At 39.3% G+C, this 14,735-nt stretch overlaps 1 protein-coding gene across 1 annotated transcript in view; it reads right to left on the minus strand.

Annotated features, from left to right (window-relative positions):
* COL4A3 (collagen type IV alpha 3 chain) overlaps positions 1-14,735 on the minus strand; it is a 141,095-nt gene that overhangs the window by 60,934 nt on the left and 65,426 nt on the right. The window contains exons 2-11 of the mRNA XM_082630094.1: positions 12,876-12,932; positions 11,068-11,157; positions 7,864-7,908; positions 7,215-7,259; positions 6,483-6,545; positions 4,833-4,886; positions 3,478-3,504; positions 2,859-2,936; positions 984-1,046; positions 823-858 (exon numbers count right to left, since the gene is read on the minus strand). Coding sequence (XP_082486220.1) covers positions 823-858; positions 984-1,046; positions 2,859-2,936; positions 3,478-3,504; positions 4,833-4,886; positions 6,483-6,545; positions 7,215-7,259; positions 7,864-7,908; positions 11,068-11,157; positions 12,876-12,932 — 558 coding nt within the window. The remainder of the gene's footprint in view (positions 1-822; positions 859-983; positions 1,047-2,858; positions 2,937-3,477; positions 3,505-4,832; positions 4,887-6,482; positions 6,546-7,214; positions 7,260-7,863; positions 7,909-11,067; positions 11,158-12,875; positions 12,933-14,735) is intronic.

Here is a 14,735-nt window from a genome sequence, read left to right on the forward strand (position 1 = left end):
TCAAGACAGGGCATAAATTTCCCTTTGTGAAGGTGTCACCCTCCCCTCTCCTGTACCAGGAAGAGAAGACAACTCATCATTGGAGACAACACGAACTTAAGTCTGCATAAACAAACTTTACTGAAATAACACTTATCTTCCATTAGTTTCCCCCATATATTGACCTTTCCACAATCTACTGCCCCTTGAAGCTCAAAAGCCTGTTCCTTTGTCCTGTCACTCCTCCACAAATTTATCACCCTTTGTTAAAATGGTATACAAGCCTCTGGATCTGACTGCCTCTTTGGGGTTTTCATTTCATTTCTGTGAGGTCTCCACATGCCTATGAAATCAAACTTTCTTCTTACAGTTAACCCACTTACTGAACCTAAGAAGATAGAAGAAAAAGTTTTTTTCCTCCCCCATACTAACAGTTGGCCTTTGTAATAGAAAGAAATGCAGGACCGTGCTTAATGAGTCCATGAATAGTCATTTTTATTTACTAGTATATAAACAGGTTGGCTTTGGGAAGCAGCCCAGTAAAAAAATATAGAAGGTAAAGTGTTGCAGGAAACATAAAGAGTAGGAATCCTTGCCCTTTTCCTGATGAGGAGCTCCTTATAATTGGATTAAGACGCTTTGTATCAGAGATCCAGTTACTGAAGTTCAGGGAGAAGGGAAGTAGGAGGTGCCGAGCTGCTAGCCATGCTCACTTCCCTGCTGGGAATCCTTGTGAGTTCCAGAGGGGTGCTCAGCAGTGACCCACATGTGGAATCAGACTGAGTTTAGCTTTTAGATCGGTTAGGATGTTCTGGCTGACACAACATATGAATTGTCATCTACCTTAGGTCCTGGAGGTCCCATGGTTCCTGGAAAGCCCTAGAAAAATCCACCAGTTAAAATTACAGCAGGTAATGAATCAAGCCTGAAACTCTGTTTAAAATGTTAGGCTATAATTCTTTTATTAGTCAAGATGTCTACAGCAATGGTGGCTTCATACTCACAAAGAATCCTGGAGGGCCAGGTGGACCAATTGGTCCAGGAAAACCTGGGAGGCCTGGTAAACCCTTTAAATTAAGAGAAGAATTAGAATAAGTTTAAATTTACTTCTTACTGAAGAACGATGTCCATTAGTTAAATGCATTAAACTATTTTAGAGAAATCAGAGCCTAATGTTTCCTATGTATGGCTGCAATTAATTTCAATAAAGGCCATGTGTAACATGTGTTGCCATGGATAACAGGCTACCAGAATCATCCTGATGGTACTATTTCCAGGAAAATGACCAGAGCAGTTGCTTTACTTTAGAAGAGTTTTACAATTTTTAGAAATGTTTCCTCTCTCTCTCTCTCCCCCTCTCCAAGCACGCTCTTACCTCTGGGCCCTTCCACCTGCTCTGCCTCTGCCTAGAATCCTCTTTCCCCAGATATCTCTATAACTCACTTTCTCTCCCTTTTTTTTATCTTTATTCAAATGTTATCCTTTCCATGGGGCCTTCCTGCCCATCTGATCTAATGCCACAACCTTCCTTCTAATCTGGACACTTCCTATCCCCCAACCCTGCATTATTTTTCTCCTTGGCATTTATTACTATTTAATACAACATATACTTAATAATTTACATTTTTAAATATTTTCTCCTTCTAGAATGTGCCATGAGGGCAAACATTTTTGTTAAACTATTTTTGGAGATTTGTGCACTGTGGTATCCCCAGCACCTAAATAGCCCCTGGAACCTACTTGGCACGTAATAAGGATTTCTTGTATGACTGAAGGCCCCACTGCTATACTTTCAGCAGTAGCACAATGTGGTACATGGCCAACACTCAATACACATTGAAGGGATACATCGTGCCCGAGATTGCTACTATCTCCTCTTACTAGATGCCCTGCCCTCAGCATCAGGCTCCCTAAATGTTTCCTAAGCAAAAAAACAAGAGCCATCATATTCTGCATCTTTTCTCAAAAGCTTATATGGCTCCTAACTGTGTCATTCTTTAGTTTTGCAGCCCATCATTAGCTGCCATGGCTCACCATATAGATGTTCAACAACCTTAACTCAAACTCTTTGACTCACTTAGGCAAATTCCTATCTCTGCCCAGGAATTTCCACATATACTTCTGAATTAAGTTAAAATATTTCTGATTAATTAACCTCAAAGTTAGTGTCAAAAGATCCCCCCCCCCTTTTTTTGGCTAAGTCGTGTTTAGTTTTTCCTACTTCTTTACAGCAAGAAAGCTTTTTGAGGGCCTTCAAAAACATATACCAATCAAATAATTTATTATCAAAAGATCCTTTTGAATCACAGAGTAAAGTACACACAGCCACCAAATAGCTGTTTCCTTGTATCTATTCTGGATCACCCTCCAGCTACATACATAGAGATCAGAAAGCAAACTATTCAACAGGAGAAAGGTGCAGTTAAATAAAATATTACTATCATGCAAACTTTACAATAGGACTGTTACATAATATTACAATTTTAAATTGTATTCAATGTGTAATACAATCTTACCCTGGATTTCAACAAATACAAAGTAAGTGGAACACAACCATTCCTTGAAGCCTCCTTCTTAGATTTAGTAAAGCTTGGGTGATTGAGACTTAAGAAGAGGCTAAAAGACATATATACAAAATCACCTTTTTTATATGAGCTAAATGTAGTTTCTTATAATGAGGTGAATGTGTTAGAATAAAATGAGGTAAATATGTAAATAGAAGAGATATTAATATCTATGAAAAATATTTTTAAGAGAGTGAGAAAGAGATAGAGGGAGAAGAAGAGAGAGAGAGAAGAAGAAGAAGAAAAGAGAGGTGGAAAGAGAGAGACAGAGAGAAAGAGATCGAGAATGATAGGGACCTTCTCTGAAGTGCATACCTGGAATCCTGGAGCTCCTGGCAACCCAGGGTCACCTTTTCCATCAAGGGCTACATCTTCTCCTTCAGCAGGAGCCCCCTTGAAAATGAAGAAGTTCATCAAACATAAGCAATGTTGTATCTTCAAAACTCCTTTAAATGGTTATTCAAGGTCATACTGCTTCAAGGATAAAAGTGCTTTCAGGATATATACTTAGAGAAATGCTTTAGGATTATTTAGTTATTCCATTTTGAAGAATTTAAAGCATTTTCGTATTTTCTAAAATTGACCATTTACTGTGGAGGGAAGAAAGACACAAGAATAATAGACCATTTCCCAAGACACCAAAATGAGTGGCAATTCCTTATCTAGAATTTGGGGCCCTGAGCATAAGTTCAGCTCTCTTTTCCCAGACCTTATTTTCCTAAAGAAGAATACAAAACTTGTATTCCTGAAGACATATTTATGACAAGAAGTAGAAGTTGTTCAATAGGAATAAATATCATGTCCTAATTACTATGATTTCTGAATTAATCATGAGATCTGATTTGTAATTACTTATGTCTTATTGTTTAATAGAAGTCCCTTTCATATGTACAATTAGAGATTTTTCAATAATAACATGACACAAATAACTTACTTTCTCTCCTTTCAAACCAACAGCACCCTAGGAAAAGGAGAAGCATATTAGCAACCAGAGGCAAATCAAATACACAGCATCCCTGCTTGGTCCTCTCTGCTATTCCGCCTTCTCTCCCTGCTGTATACCTCCCACTGGCTTTTTTTTTTTTTTTTGTAAGAAATATATATTTAATAAGGTGTCTTGTTTTTTAATTAGTTTCTGATTTATAACAAAGTGAATCAGTTATACATATACATCTGCTCCCACTGGCTTTTAAACATGCTCAAGTCTTTCTCATTTAAACAAATTCTCCCCCTAAATCCACCCTCCCCATACTGCCTTGTCTATCTTTCATGTCATCTGCAAACTTCCCACTCTCCTCATCTCTCACATATTTCTTACACTCACACCTACGTCCTCCCTCCATCTGTCATGGAAGTTAAAGTCTGCGGTGACTTTGATGTTACTGAAACCAACGACAACACATTAGTTCCCGCCTTACTGGATTTCTCAACAGCACTAGGTAGCTGTCTGTCACTCCGCTTTACTGGAAATTGTTAAAAAGGAGAGGGGTCCAAGATGGAATCACTCCTGTTAGGTCCACAGCAGTAAACCAAGACTTAATACCTAACCTGACTACAGTTTTAACCTACCCTAGGAATATGACCTTCGACCCGCCAACCTGGAAACTCCTGGTCTGCACTAATAAGATATTCCACCCAATAGCACCTTCCATTCCCCTTAAGAGGTAGCTTTGCCTAAGACAATGCCTTCTTTGTTAATAAAACAATACATTCTTTGCTAATCATGTCATTTTTTCCATTCCCTCTCTGGCTTTAAAAACCTTTCCTATCTATGGTTGGATGCAGCAACTCTCTCCTTGCTAGATGGGATGCTGCCGGATTCATGAATCATCCACTAAGGCCAATATTAAATGGTCAGATTTACTCGGTCAAATTTTTGTTATTTAGCAACATCTTTCCTGGGCTTCCAGAATACACTCCTCCTTGTTTTCTTCTACCTTGAGGGCCCTTCCTCCTTTACAGGCTTATTGTCCTTGATCTCACATTACATGCTGGAGCTCTCTAAGTCCCAGTTCCAGGGCGCTTTTCTCCTCTCTTCCATCCTTGAGTCACCACAATCCAGGGCTCTCCCACTGCCTAGTTCACATCTCCCCTTCAGTGTCTCAAAAGCAAAACAAAGTCTCAAAGTGCATTTATTCATTCATTTCTCAACTATTAGTTGAATGTCTCCTGTCGACTGCCTCAGACTTCCCCAAGGTCATGACAGATTTCTGTATATGGTCATTCCAAAGGAAACTCCTTGTAATTGTACTTTATGTCTTGGATGGGGAGTTAGAAATATAAACGTACTGGGATGCCTGGGTAGCCTGGTGTCCCCCGAAGTCCTGGAAACCCTTGCTCACCCTGGAAGACATACAGAGCTTGTCATTCTTCTTAGTTGTTCTAGAGCAGCCTATTGAGATAATTTCCCTGTTTCTCTCTTCCAACCCTGCAGTGGTAAATCTAGACAAAGTAACCCAAATTCCTTACTGCTACTGGGTCATGAGGCTGAAGGCCAGGAAACCATTATCTTAATTGAAAACAGGATTAGAATCTACTGTTTCTCAAATTGTGCATAAATGGCAAAAGGCTAATTGTGCCAAGAACTTTTCAATTGCTGCTTCCTTGAAACTTTAGTAATTACTCCTTTCATGGCCACCGTTCTGGGGAAAAGGAGAGTGCAGTCAGGAAACAAAGGAGACGAGTGAACATCGAAAAGCTCAGTCATTCTATTCCAAAGACCAATTTTGCATTCCAAGTCTTAGTTTCTGATTTATATACACTCACAACCTCAGACGCAAATAACCATTTGAGCCCCCAGTTATCTTTCGGTGGGAGAACATCAGAGAACTTCCTTAAAAAGCAATCAGAAAGCAAGGTGGGGGGGACTTCCTTGGTGGTGCAGTGGTTAAGAATCCGCCTGCCAATGCAGGGGCCATGGGTTTTGAGCCCTGGTCTGGGAAGATCCCACATGCCGTGGAGTAACTAAGCCCGTGCGCCACAACTACTCAGCCTGCGCTCTAGAGCCTGCGAGCCACAACTACTGAGCCTGCGTGCCACAACTATTGAAGCCCGCACACCTAGAGCCCCTGCTCCGCAGCAAGAGAAAACACCACAATGAGAAGCTCGCGCACTGCAAGGAAGAGTAGCCCCCGGTCGCCAGAACTAGAGAAAGCCCGCACACAGCAAGGAAGACCCAAGGCAGCCAAAAATAAATAAATATATAAATTTTTGAAAAAAAAGAAAGCAGGGGCTTCCCTGGTGGCACAGTGGTTGAGAGTCCGCCTGCCGATGCAGGGGACACGGGTTCGTGCCCCGGTCCGGGAAGATCCCACATGCTGCGGAGCGGCTGGGCCCGTGAGCCATGGCTGCTGGGCCTGCGCATCCGGAGCCTGTGCTCCGCAACAGGAGAGGCCACAACAGTGAGAGGCCCGCGTAAAGCAAGGTGGGGGAGGGGAGGGGAATTGGATGCAGACACTCAAATGGTACTCCAAACTTCCAGTTATAAGATAAATAAGTACTAGGGAGGGAATGCACAACATGATAAATCTAATTAACACTGCTGTATGTTACGCATGAACGTTGATAGCATAAATCCTAAAAGTTCTCATCACACACACAATTTTTTTTTCTTTCTTTAATTTTGTATCTGTAAGAGATGGTGGGTTCACTAAACTATTGTGATGATCATTTCATGGTGTATGTAAGTGAAATCATTATGCTGTACACTTTGAACTTATGTATTGCTGTATGTCAATTATATCTCAATAAAACTGGAGGAAAGTAAAGAAAAAGGCATAAGAAAAAAAACCATCATATGTCTGCCCTGAAGACACATACCATTGGTTCTGGCTAAAAGAATATTTCAAGGAAAGCCTAGCCTGTCTCATTACTACTTCACCTTGATTTATTCATTTAGCAAAACATTAACTAACCATCTCTTGTGTGAGGCATACATACCTTAGAACCATTGCATCCTGGCAAACCGACAGGTCCATACGGTCCAGGATGGCCTGGGATGCCCTAAACAATAGAGCAAGTCTCAAAAAGGAGAGATAATCAGACCCCGGGACCAGGTGGAAACAGTGCAGAAACCATGGTGGGAAAAGATGGGCTAATTTAGATAGTTCTTTAAGTATAAATGGTTATTTAAATAAAGTAGTAAATTAGTTATTTTAGATAATAATTTAAATAAAAATCATAGCAAATAAAATAGGCTAAATAAAACCAAAAATTATCCAGTGAGATACAGATATTTAAGATAAAACAAAAGGTCTTTCTATATAAAATAAGTCCATTAGCACGCTGTGTTAAGCTGGTGTAAAGGAAAGAGAAGAGGGAAGTGTGCATAGAGGTAACTATTTTATTATCCTGTGCTATCAAGCAGAGTTCATCCTATTCTATTCTATTCTATTCTATTCTATTCTGTCTCATCCCATCCCATCCCACCCCATCCCATCCCATCCCATTCCATCCCATTCCATCCCATCCTGTTGCATCTGTTTGTATTCAGGAAATATAATTTGACTTGTATGTCTTGTAAATCCACACTCTAATACACTATGTGATTCTGATATTTTCATCATGTAGCAAATGTTTCAGTTCTCATTTTCTTGTGCTATTGCTTTAACATCTTTATTAAAATGAGCTTACTTCTTATTATTCCATTTACACATTTTTCTCATTACTTACTGGAAGTCCAGGAGGACCTGAAAATCCTGGTAATCCAGTTGTTCCCTAAAGACATAGAAAACGGAAAGGGTGGCAAGAAAAAAACTCTTTAAAGATGTTCAACCTATAAACAAAAAATGATTTACCATGCCAATAACCCCGTTCTGCAACTATAATTGGGAACACTAAAAACTATTTGAAAAACAAAAAAAGGCTTGACAAACTTTGTAAATCTTCCATTTATATAACTTTTAAAAAGAGATGATTAAGATTGTTTTTGACCTTTCTTGGGCAGATTATTTAAGGTTTAATTTGCATAGAGTAAAGTGCTCCAGTCTTCCACAAACAGATTGAGGAATGTTTATATATGTGCATATGCACATATTGGTGATACCGTCACCCCATCCAGGCATAGAACATCTACAACACCCCAGATGGTTCCCTCATGCCCTCTCAAAGTCAGTTAACACCTACCCTCAACAAAGTAAGGACTATTTTGACTTCTACCATTATAGACTGCTTTTACCTGTTCCTGAACTTCATCTATAGAAGTGTATTATACACAACGTACTCCTCTGTGACATCTGTATAACGTTTACAGTGCAGAGTTCTTTTTTTAAAAAAAAGAATTTTCATCAAACAGTCAGGCTAGACTGGTTGGACTACTAACCCTCATGCCTTTGGGACCAGTGAGTCCTGGAAGTCCTGGAGAGCCCTAGATCCAAAGGAGAAAACAAAAGGTAAGCACTGTGACAATTATTTGGCACTAATAAGCCCATAAATGAAAGGTCCCAGTTTTATTCACATGCCAAAGAGTTTTGCTCTTGCGATTATTTCATTGTTAACACGGTTCAATTGCTTGTTGTTTCATTGGCGCTATAGTATTTATCCGAAAGGACAAACAAAAATCCATTCATACCCTTGCTACTCAAGGTGCGGGATCCAACGGTAGCCTCATCGGGGAGCTTGTTAGAAATACAGCTCCCTCACCTCCCAGACCTATTGATTCAGAATTTGCATTTCAACAAGATGTGATGATAATTCTTGTTCACGTTAGTGTCTGAGAATTGCCGCTGGAAAAGCCCCACATTAGCCAGACAGCTGCCGAGGGCTGATAAGGATGAATGACACGATTACAACAGTGGATGAGAATGGCAGCCAATATTTCTGTGCATGAGAAACACTTTATTAGCAAAATGTCCCTGGTGGGCACAAATAAATAAATAGCAAACTAAGGACTGCCTGAACCAGAGATAAACTTGCTTCAAGAACACAATGAATACATTTGGAGGTCCTGTTTCTTAGAGAATAGCCACAAACAAAACTGTTTTAATGAGGCCACTTGGTGTGAAAGTTCCATTATCCAAAAGTTTTTCGTCATTCCTGAGAGTTTCCATATGTTTTGGTATTTCTGATTATTTGAGGAAAAGGTTGTTACAGAGCCTTCTGAGACTGGACTGTCAAGGCCAAAGTCAGCCTTTCCTGTCTGAGGTAGAATTCCTGGGTGTGTGACCATGGCCCCCTCCTCTGCAGGATGCTGTGTGTAATCTGCAAAGGCAGAAGCATGACTTGCAGGTTTCACATCCCCATTATAAATTTTCTCATATTTTCTATATGAGAATATGTAGAAAATATTTAAAATTGAGACATTTATAAACCTGAAAAATCTTTTTGGTCAGGTTTTAATATTCTCTGATTGTCTGCCTTTGATCAGATTATCATCTGTGGCTACATCTCTGAGCTATACTTTAACATATGAACTCATGACAACATAAGTTTCTGGATGAACTTTATGAAATACCTGCACATCATGCAACCTATACTAAGCACCATGTATTTACAACTATAATTTTAATTTATTGCTGGCTTCTCTAAAGAAATGCTAAGGAAACCAGCAGAGTGCGGTGCAGAGGGCAAAATAAAAAGGAAGGAGTTGGCATTAAGCTGATCCTAAGTCCAGGGTTGAAGTGACAAATTCATTCTACCAGGAAAATGGAGGGAAATCTGAGGCCACACCCTGAAGGAACGCAGCGGAATGTTCAGACACTAAACATGTCTGAAATCAGACACCAAATGACCAGAATCTGAACGACTTTTTCAAAATTAGGATCAGAGGAAGGAGAAATGAAGAAACAAAAAGCACACACAAATACAATAAAGAAGAATTCCTGGGAAATAATAAACTTTGCAGTTTTACTTGGAAACTGTAGGTGTGGGTTTAGTTTCTTTGGCTGTAGGAGTTTGATTCTGGCGTCATATAATACTGGATTTGAACTGTGATTTTGCCACCTATTAGCTATGTAATCCAGGACAAATTACTTAAGTGCTCTGAGAATCAGTTTCCTCATCTCTAAGATGGAGATAATAATATGTAACTATAGTCATGATGGATGGGATCAATGTGAGGAATAAATGAGATCCAGTCAAGAATCAATGTCCCAATTCCTGGCTCAGAATAAATTAGCAGAAAATGTTGCCTAAATATTCTATACATATGAAATTTAAAAAGACTCTGTGTGGATCAATTATCATTGCATTTTCATAATTTATTAGTTAGTTCACAGCTTCCTGGAAACCAGCAGTCAGGGGAATGACCCAGTGGATGCGTGAGAGCCCAGGCTTAAGTCCACAGCAGGAAAGAGCCATCAGCAGATCTAGTGGTTATACAGTTATTTAGCAAATCCTCTAGGGCATTTATTTAAACAAAGCCCTTTGTTGTATCACAGACTTTAGGATAAAAATCTGTGATGAGTGTGAAGGGCAGTAGGCTCTGGTAGGAACCTTAGGATGCCTGACATGTAAGGGACCAGCTGAGAAAGAGGAAAGCAAAGAAAGGATGCCTGATGTGCAAGGGACCAGCTGAGAAAGAGGAAAGCAAAGAAAGGATGCCTGACGTGTAAGGGACCAGCTGAGAAAGAGGAAAGCAAAGAAAGGACGCCTGACGTGTAAGGGATCAGCTGAGAAAGAGGAAAGCAAAGAAAGGATGCCTGATGTGTAAGGGACCAGCTGCGAAAGAGGAAAGCAAAGAAAGGATGCCTGATGTGTAAGGGACCAGCTGCAAAAGAGGAAAGCAAAGAAAGAAGGATTCCAGAAACAAAGACATGTGTTTCAAGAAGAGAGTGATCCACACAGTTGGAAACAAAGCAGAGGGGTCCAGGTCAGATAAAGACACAGAGTATCCTTCTGCATTGGCCTTTTGGAGGTCATGGGTGATCTGGAGGTCATGGGTTTTCAGGGCGGTGGGCAGGAGGCAAATTGTTGCTGGCTGAGGAGTGAATAGGAGATGAACCACAGCCAGTGTGGTTAGTTATTTTATTTTTTTCAAAGAAGCTTGACTGAGATAGGAATGACAGGGAAAGGATGGCAATCCTTTGGTTACAGGACCTGAACGATCTAGAGGAAGTTTATATTAGTACGGGTTTTATATTTACATGCTTAAGGATGGAAAGAGAAAAACCAACATCAAAAGGAAAAATGAAATGGCTGAGAAAGAGGACACACCATCAGAACACGGTTCTAATAGGAATCCCAGTGACCAGGATACCGGTAGAGGGATAGGTCCTGAGTGGAAGGCAGAAAGAACTCATCCTTTCATGTGGGACGAAAGAAGGGAGGGGCCGATGCAGGTAGGGAGACTGTAGGTCAGGGAGGGGGAGGAGGTGGAGCAGGGAGCTTGAAGATAATGATAATCATTTGAATCTTCTTGGAATAAGATTCAGTTCGGAGGGCCCAGCTAAGACTGGAGCAGGAAATTACCAGAGCATCCATCAGCTGGCTGCGATGTGGAATTCTCTTCAGGTTCTCAGCAGCCCTGGGGTCAGCATAAAGAAGGTTAAGTGGACTGGGGATTTTCTGAACTCACAGACTGGCATACCTTGGGTCCCTGTGTTCCAGGCAGGCCTTCCGGACCTGGGTATCCTTTCTGGCCGGGAGGCCCAGGGGGTCCTGGAAAGCCTTTCTCCCCCTGTTAAAATCAAAACAAGACAATAAACACACAGAACAGCAATTCCCAGGAATAAACACACCCAAAACCATCATTTTCTTTTCTTTATGATGTAATGATAATATTTTGCATATTTTTTCCTTGGATTAAAAAAAAATAGCTCTCAACAGTAAGTACAAGAGTAACTCTAAACTTTCAGCTGTTAGTATTTGTCTGTAGGCTTGAAAGTGTTTGTCTTTGGTCTCCTGGAAACTCTACATTGACCCAAATGGTAGAGCTACCCAGAGCAGAGATGAAGGGAGCATGAATCAAGAACTGAGGGGAAAACCCAGTTAGAAAGATGGAGGTTGGTGGAGTGTGTTTTCTGGGGGATGGAGAGAGAGTGAAAATCAGGCACAAGAATGTCTTGAGAGTGTGCATAATTGCTATGTAGCTTGAAAGAACAACACACAGGCTATGAGTTTTAGTCCCTTCTTGATTACACAGGGATTAGGAGTTCAATCTGCTGTTTGTGGAGGAGATGCAGGAGAGATATTGAGTGGCAAAGCGAAAAGTGTGAGCTAAATAGTTAAGAGATGATATTACGGGAAAGCCCTCAGGGATAAATGAGTAATTTAGTAATTTAGGCCCAATGAGGGACATGTTTCTGCCACAAATAATCTTCCCGTGGACATAGATCCTATGGTTACTCTTTAATAGTAAAGGCCACAGGTTGATTCAGTCAATCCAGTTACACAATTAGCAAATTTGATTTTTAAAACAGAGTGATCAAGTCAGCGATTTCACACTGTGTGTGTGCATAGACACCTAATAAAAAAAGAAATAAAAGAATGTGCTAGACCCCTCTTAATACTCTGTTACCTTCACACACCTTGAACACCATCTCACCCAGAGTAGGGAGTCCATAAATGCTTCTTGAATGCGAGAATGAATCATAGCTTTCCAACATGGATCTGAATATACTACTCTCATAGCTTCAGGAAATACCCTAAATCAAACTACACATGGATTATAGAATACTTTCAAATAAATATGGTAATTTTTATTATTTTGTCTAAAGAGCTTAAAATATGTTCTTTTCAAAATATTTTTAAGCAGTCATCTTTCAATATTGTTAAGCAATTCATTAGCATATCTGAGAAAAGGGTTTTGTAAACAAAGGAAAAACTTTAGTTCTGCCTCTGTCTTAATTATCACAAATTGAAAGTTAATGGAGCGAATTAATGAGATTTCACGGCACTCATTTTTCACTCCAATTCTACAATGGAGATGCTTTCCTTCACCGAATTTTTGCCTCAGCTAGAGTGCTGCTGCAAGATTCTTTCACCAGGGGGCGCCCTCACACCAATGCTGCAGGACAAAATCTGCAGGTTTCAATGTTTCTGTCAAAGCGAGGCAATCAAGTCGTTTTCAGTTGTTCTCTCGCGTTTAGCAACAATGTAAATAGGGTATACACATGGAGGCATTCTTATAAATTTTGTTGTTCTTTAACTTACTCTTTTTTCTTTACGGATCAAGAGAGTTACAGTAACTGCCGGTATTTATACAAGTTATCTGAAGTTTCCCTCCAAGGCCTTTTTCTACCACCCCAGGTTCATGTTTATATACAGTTACTTTAAAATTGGATTTGGAGAATGGAATATCATACTGCTGATCTTTTTGCTAGGAATGAAAGAAGAGTGTGAATCCTTTAATGAGCTCTCTGGAGAAAAGGAGCAGAATGAAGGTTTTGTGTTTACCTTCTCCCCTTTGGTCCCATCACAGAAGCACTGGCCTTTGTCTTTACAGACACAGCCCTAGGAAGAGGGAAAGAGAAAGGGTTTTGTTTAAAAATGGCTTAATAGAGCCCAACTGACAGAACAAAAGCAAACATATTTTTCTGTTCTTTGAGCATCAAACACTATTTAGCAGGAGCCCTGTGATACTGTAGCAATTTATCAATAGAAAGAGTAGAAAAGTGAGATGTATATAGAACTGTTGAGAGTACATCATTTTTATTGTATTTAGGAATTTCAAGTAATTTATTTATGCAAGAAACTAAGTTAACTCTCCTTTTTTTCAGAACAATATATAGTTGAACCAAAGACCTACTGTATAGCACAGGGAACTATATTCAATATCTTGTAATAACCTAAAATGGAAAAGAATCTGAAAAAGAAAACATATATATGACTGAATCACTTTGCCGTACACCTGAAACTAACACAACATTGTAAATGAACTATACTTCAATTAAACAATGGTTAAATAAATAAATAAAATAAAATAAATATATATATATATATATATATAGTTGAACCATATGAAATTTCCATTGTTGTAGGTAGAAAGTGGTCTAATGTTTGCAAATTTCTTGGGTTCAGCAAAATTAACATATATGTATTTGTGTATATTAATTGGTGATATCTTCTATAGGTAATTCTACGGTTTTCTTTTCCTGAAATAATGTTCAATACTGAGAAAAGATTATCAGTACCCATCACGTATTTTAAAGAACAAACTAATTCACTGAAGCTAATATCAAAATGCTTTTTCTTATTAAAAAACAAACCCAAAAATTTAGCTGTGAACTTGGGAACTCTTACCCATCTAACTAGTCACTTTGACACACTTACAGGCCCAGCTTTCACATCTCTGCACACGCCGACTCTAATGAAGGTCAATTTTAAAATTCCTCTCTGCCAGCAGAGGAACAAAGAGAAATAGATTCAAACAGTGGATTTTAAAAATTTTTTGACACACCTTCTATAGCTATATATTTATCTTTTGGGAGGTGGTGTTAATATTGACTGGAAGTCAGTTTATTTTCCCCAGGAAAAAATATTAATTGACAGCAGAGGCAGTGCAAGGCTAGGAGATGTGCTGGCTGGTAGGAAAAAGAAAAAGAAATTGCCTCAGATATTCCCAAAGTGGGGACCCTGTTTGTGCAATCAAAATAAGAATACACAAACATCTTTAATTGAATATATTTTCTGAGCTGAGGGCAGTAGGCTATGCTGTTATTCAAGAAAGGGGAGTCCATAGTAATTTTCATACACTCATCATTGATCCTCACCACATTTACACGCATCTCAATTTATATGAATGGAAAGTAATTAACTGAAAAGGCAAGTCTATATTTTCCCCAAGGGTTGGCTATTTGGTTTTTTTTAGAAGACTCAGTGTTTCCTCTTTTCCTCCCAGATGCTTGGGGTTATTAAGTCATACCTAGCTTAATTATTTTAATCTTGTCTTTCTAGGTTTTTAAACTTTAGTGTTCATTTCAGTCGCATATTTAAGTATACTAAGTATATACTAAATCTAGTATACTAATTTAGTATACTAGTATGCTAATATCTACTAAAGCAGTAGTTCTCAAAGTGTGGATTTCCAGACCAGCAGCATCCGCATTATCTGGAAACTTCTCAGAAATGCAAATTCTCGGCCCTACCCTAGATGCACTGAATCAATAATCCTGGTGTTGGTCTCAGTAATCAAAATAGGTCCCCTGGGTGATGCTGATACTACCAATCTAAACCAATAGCTAAAATCTCAGTCTGTAAGGTAGAGCTAATTCTCTGAAGATTTCTGAACACTATGCCATTTGAGACACTCATTTG

The sequence above is a fragment of the Mesoplodon mirus genome (assembly GCF_964341445.2).
Source record: "Mesoplodon mirus genome assembly, chromosome: 8".
Taxonomy (NCBI): domain Eukaryota; kingdom Metazoa; phylum Chordata; class Mammalia; order Artiodactyla; family Ziphiidae; genus Mesoplodon; species Mesoplodon mirus.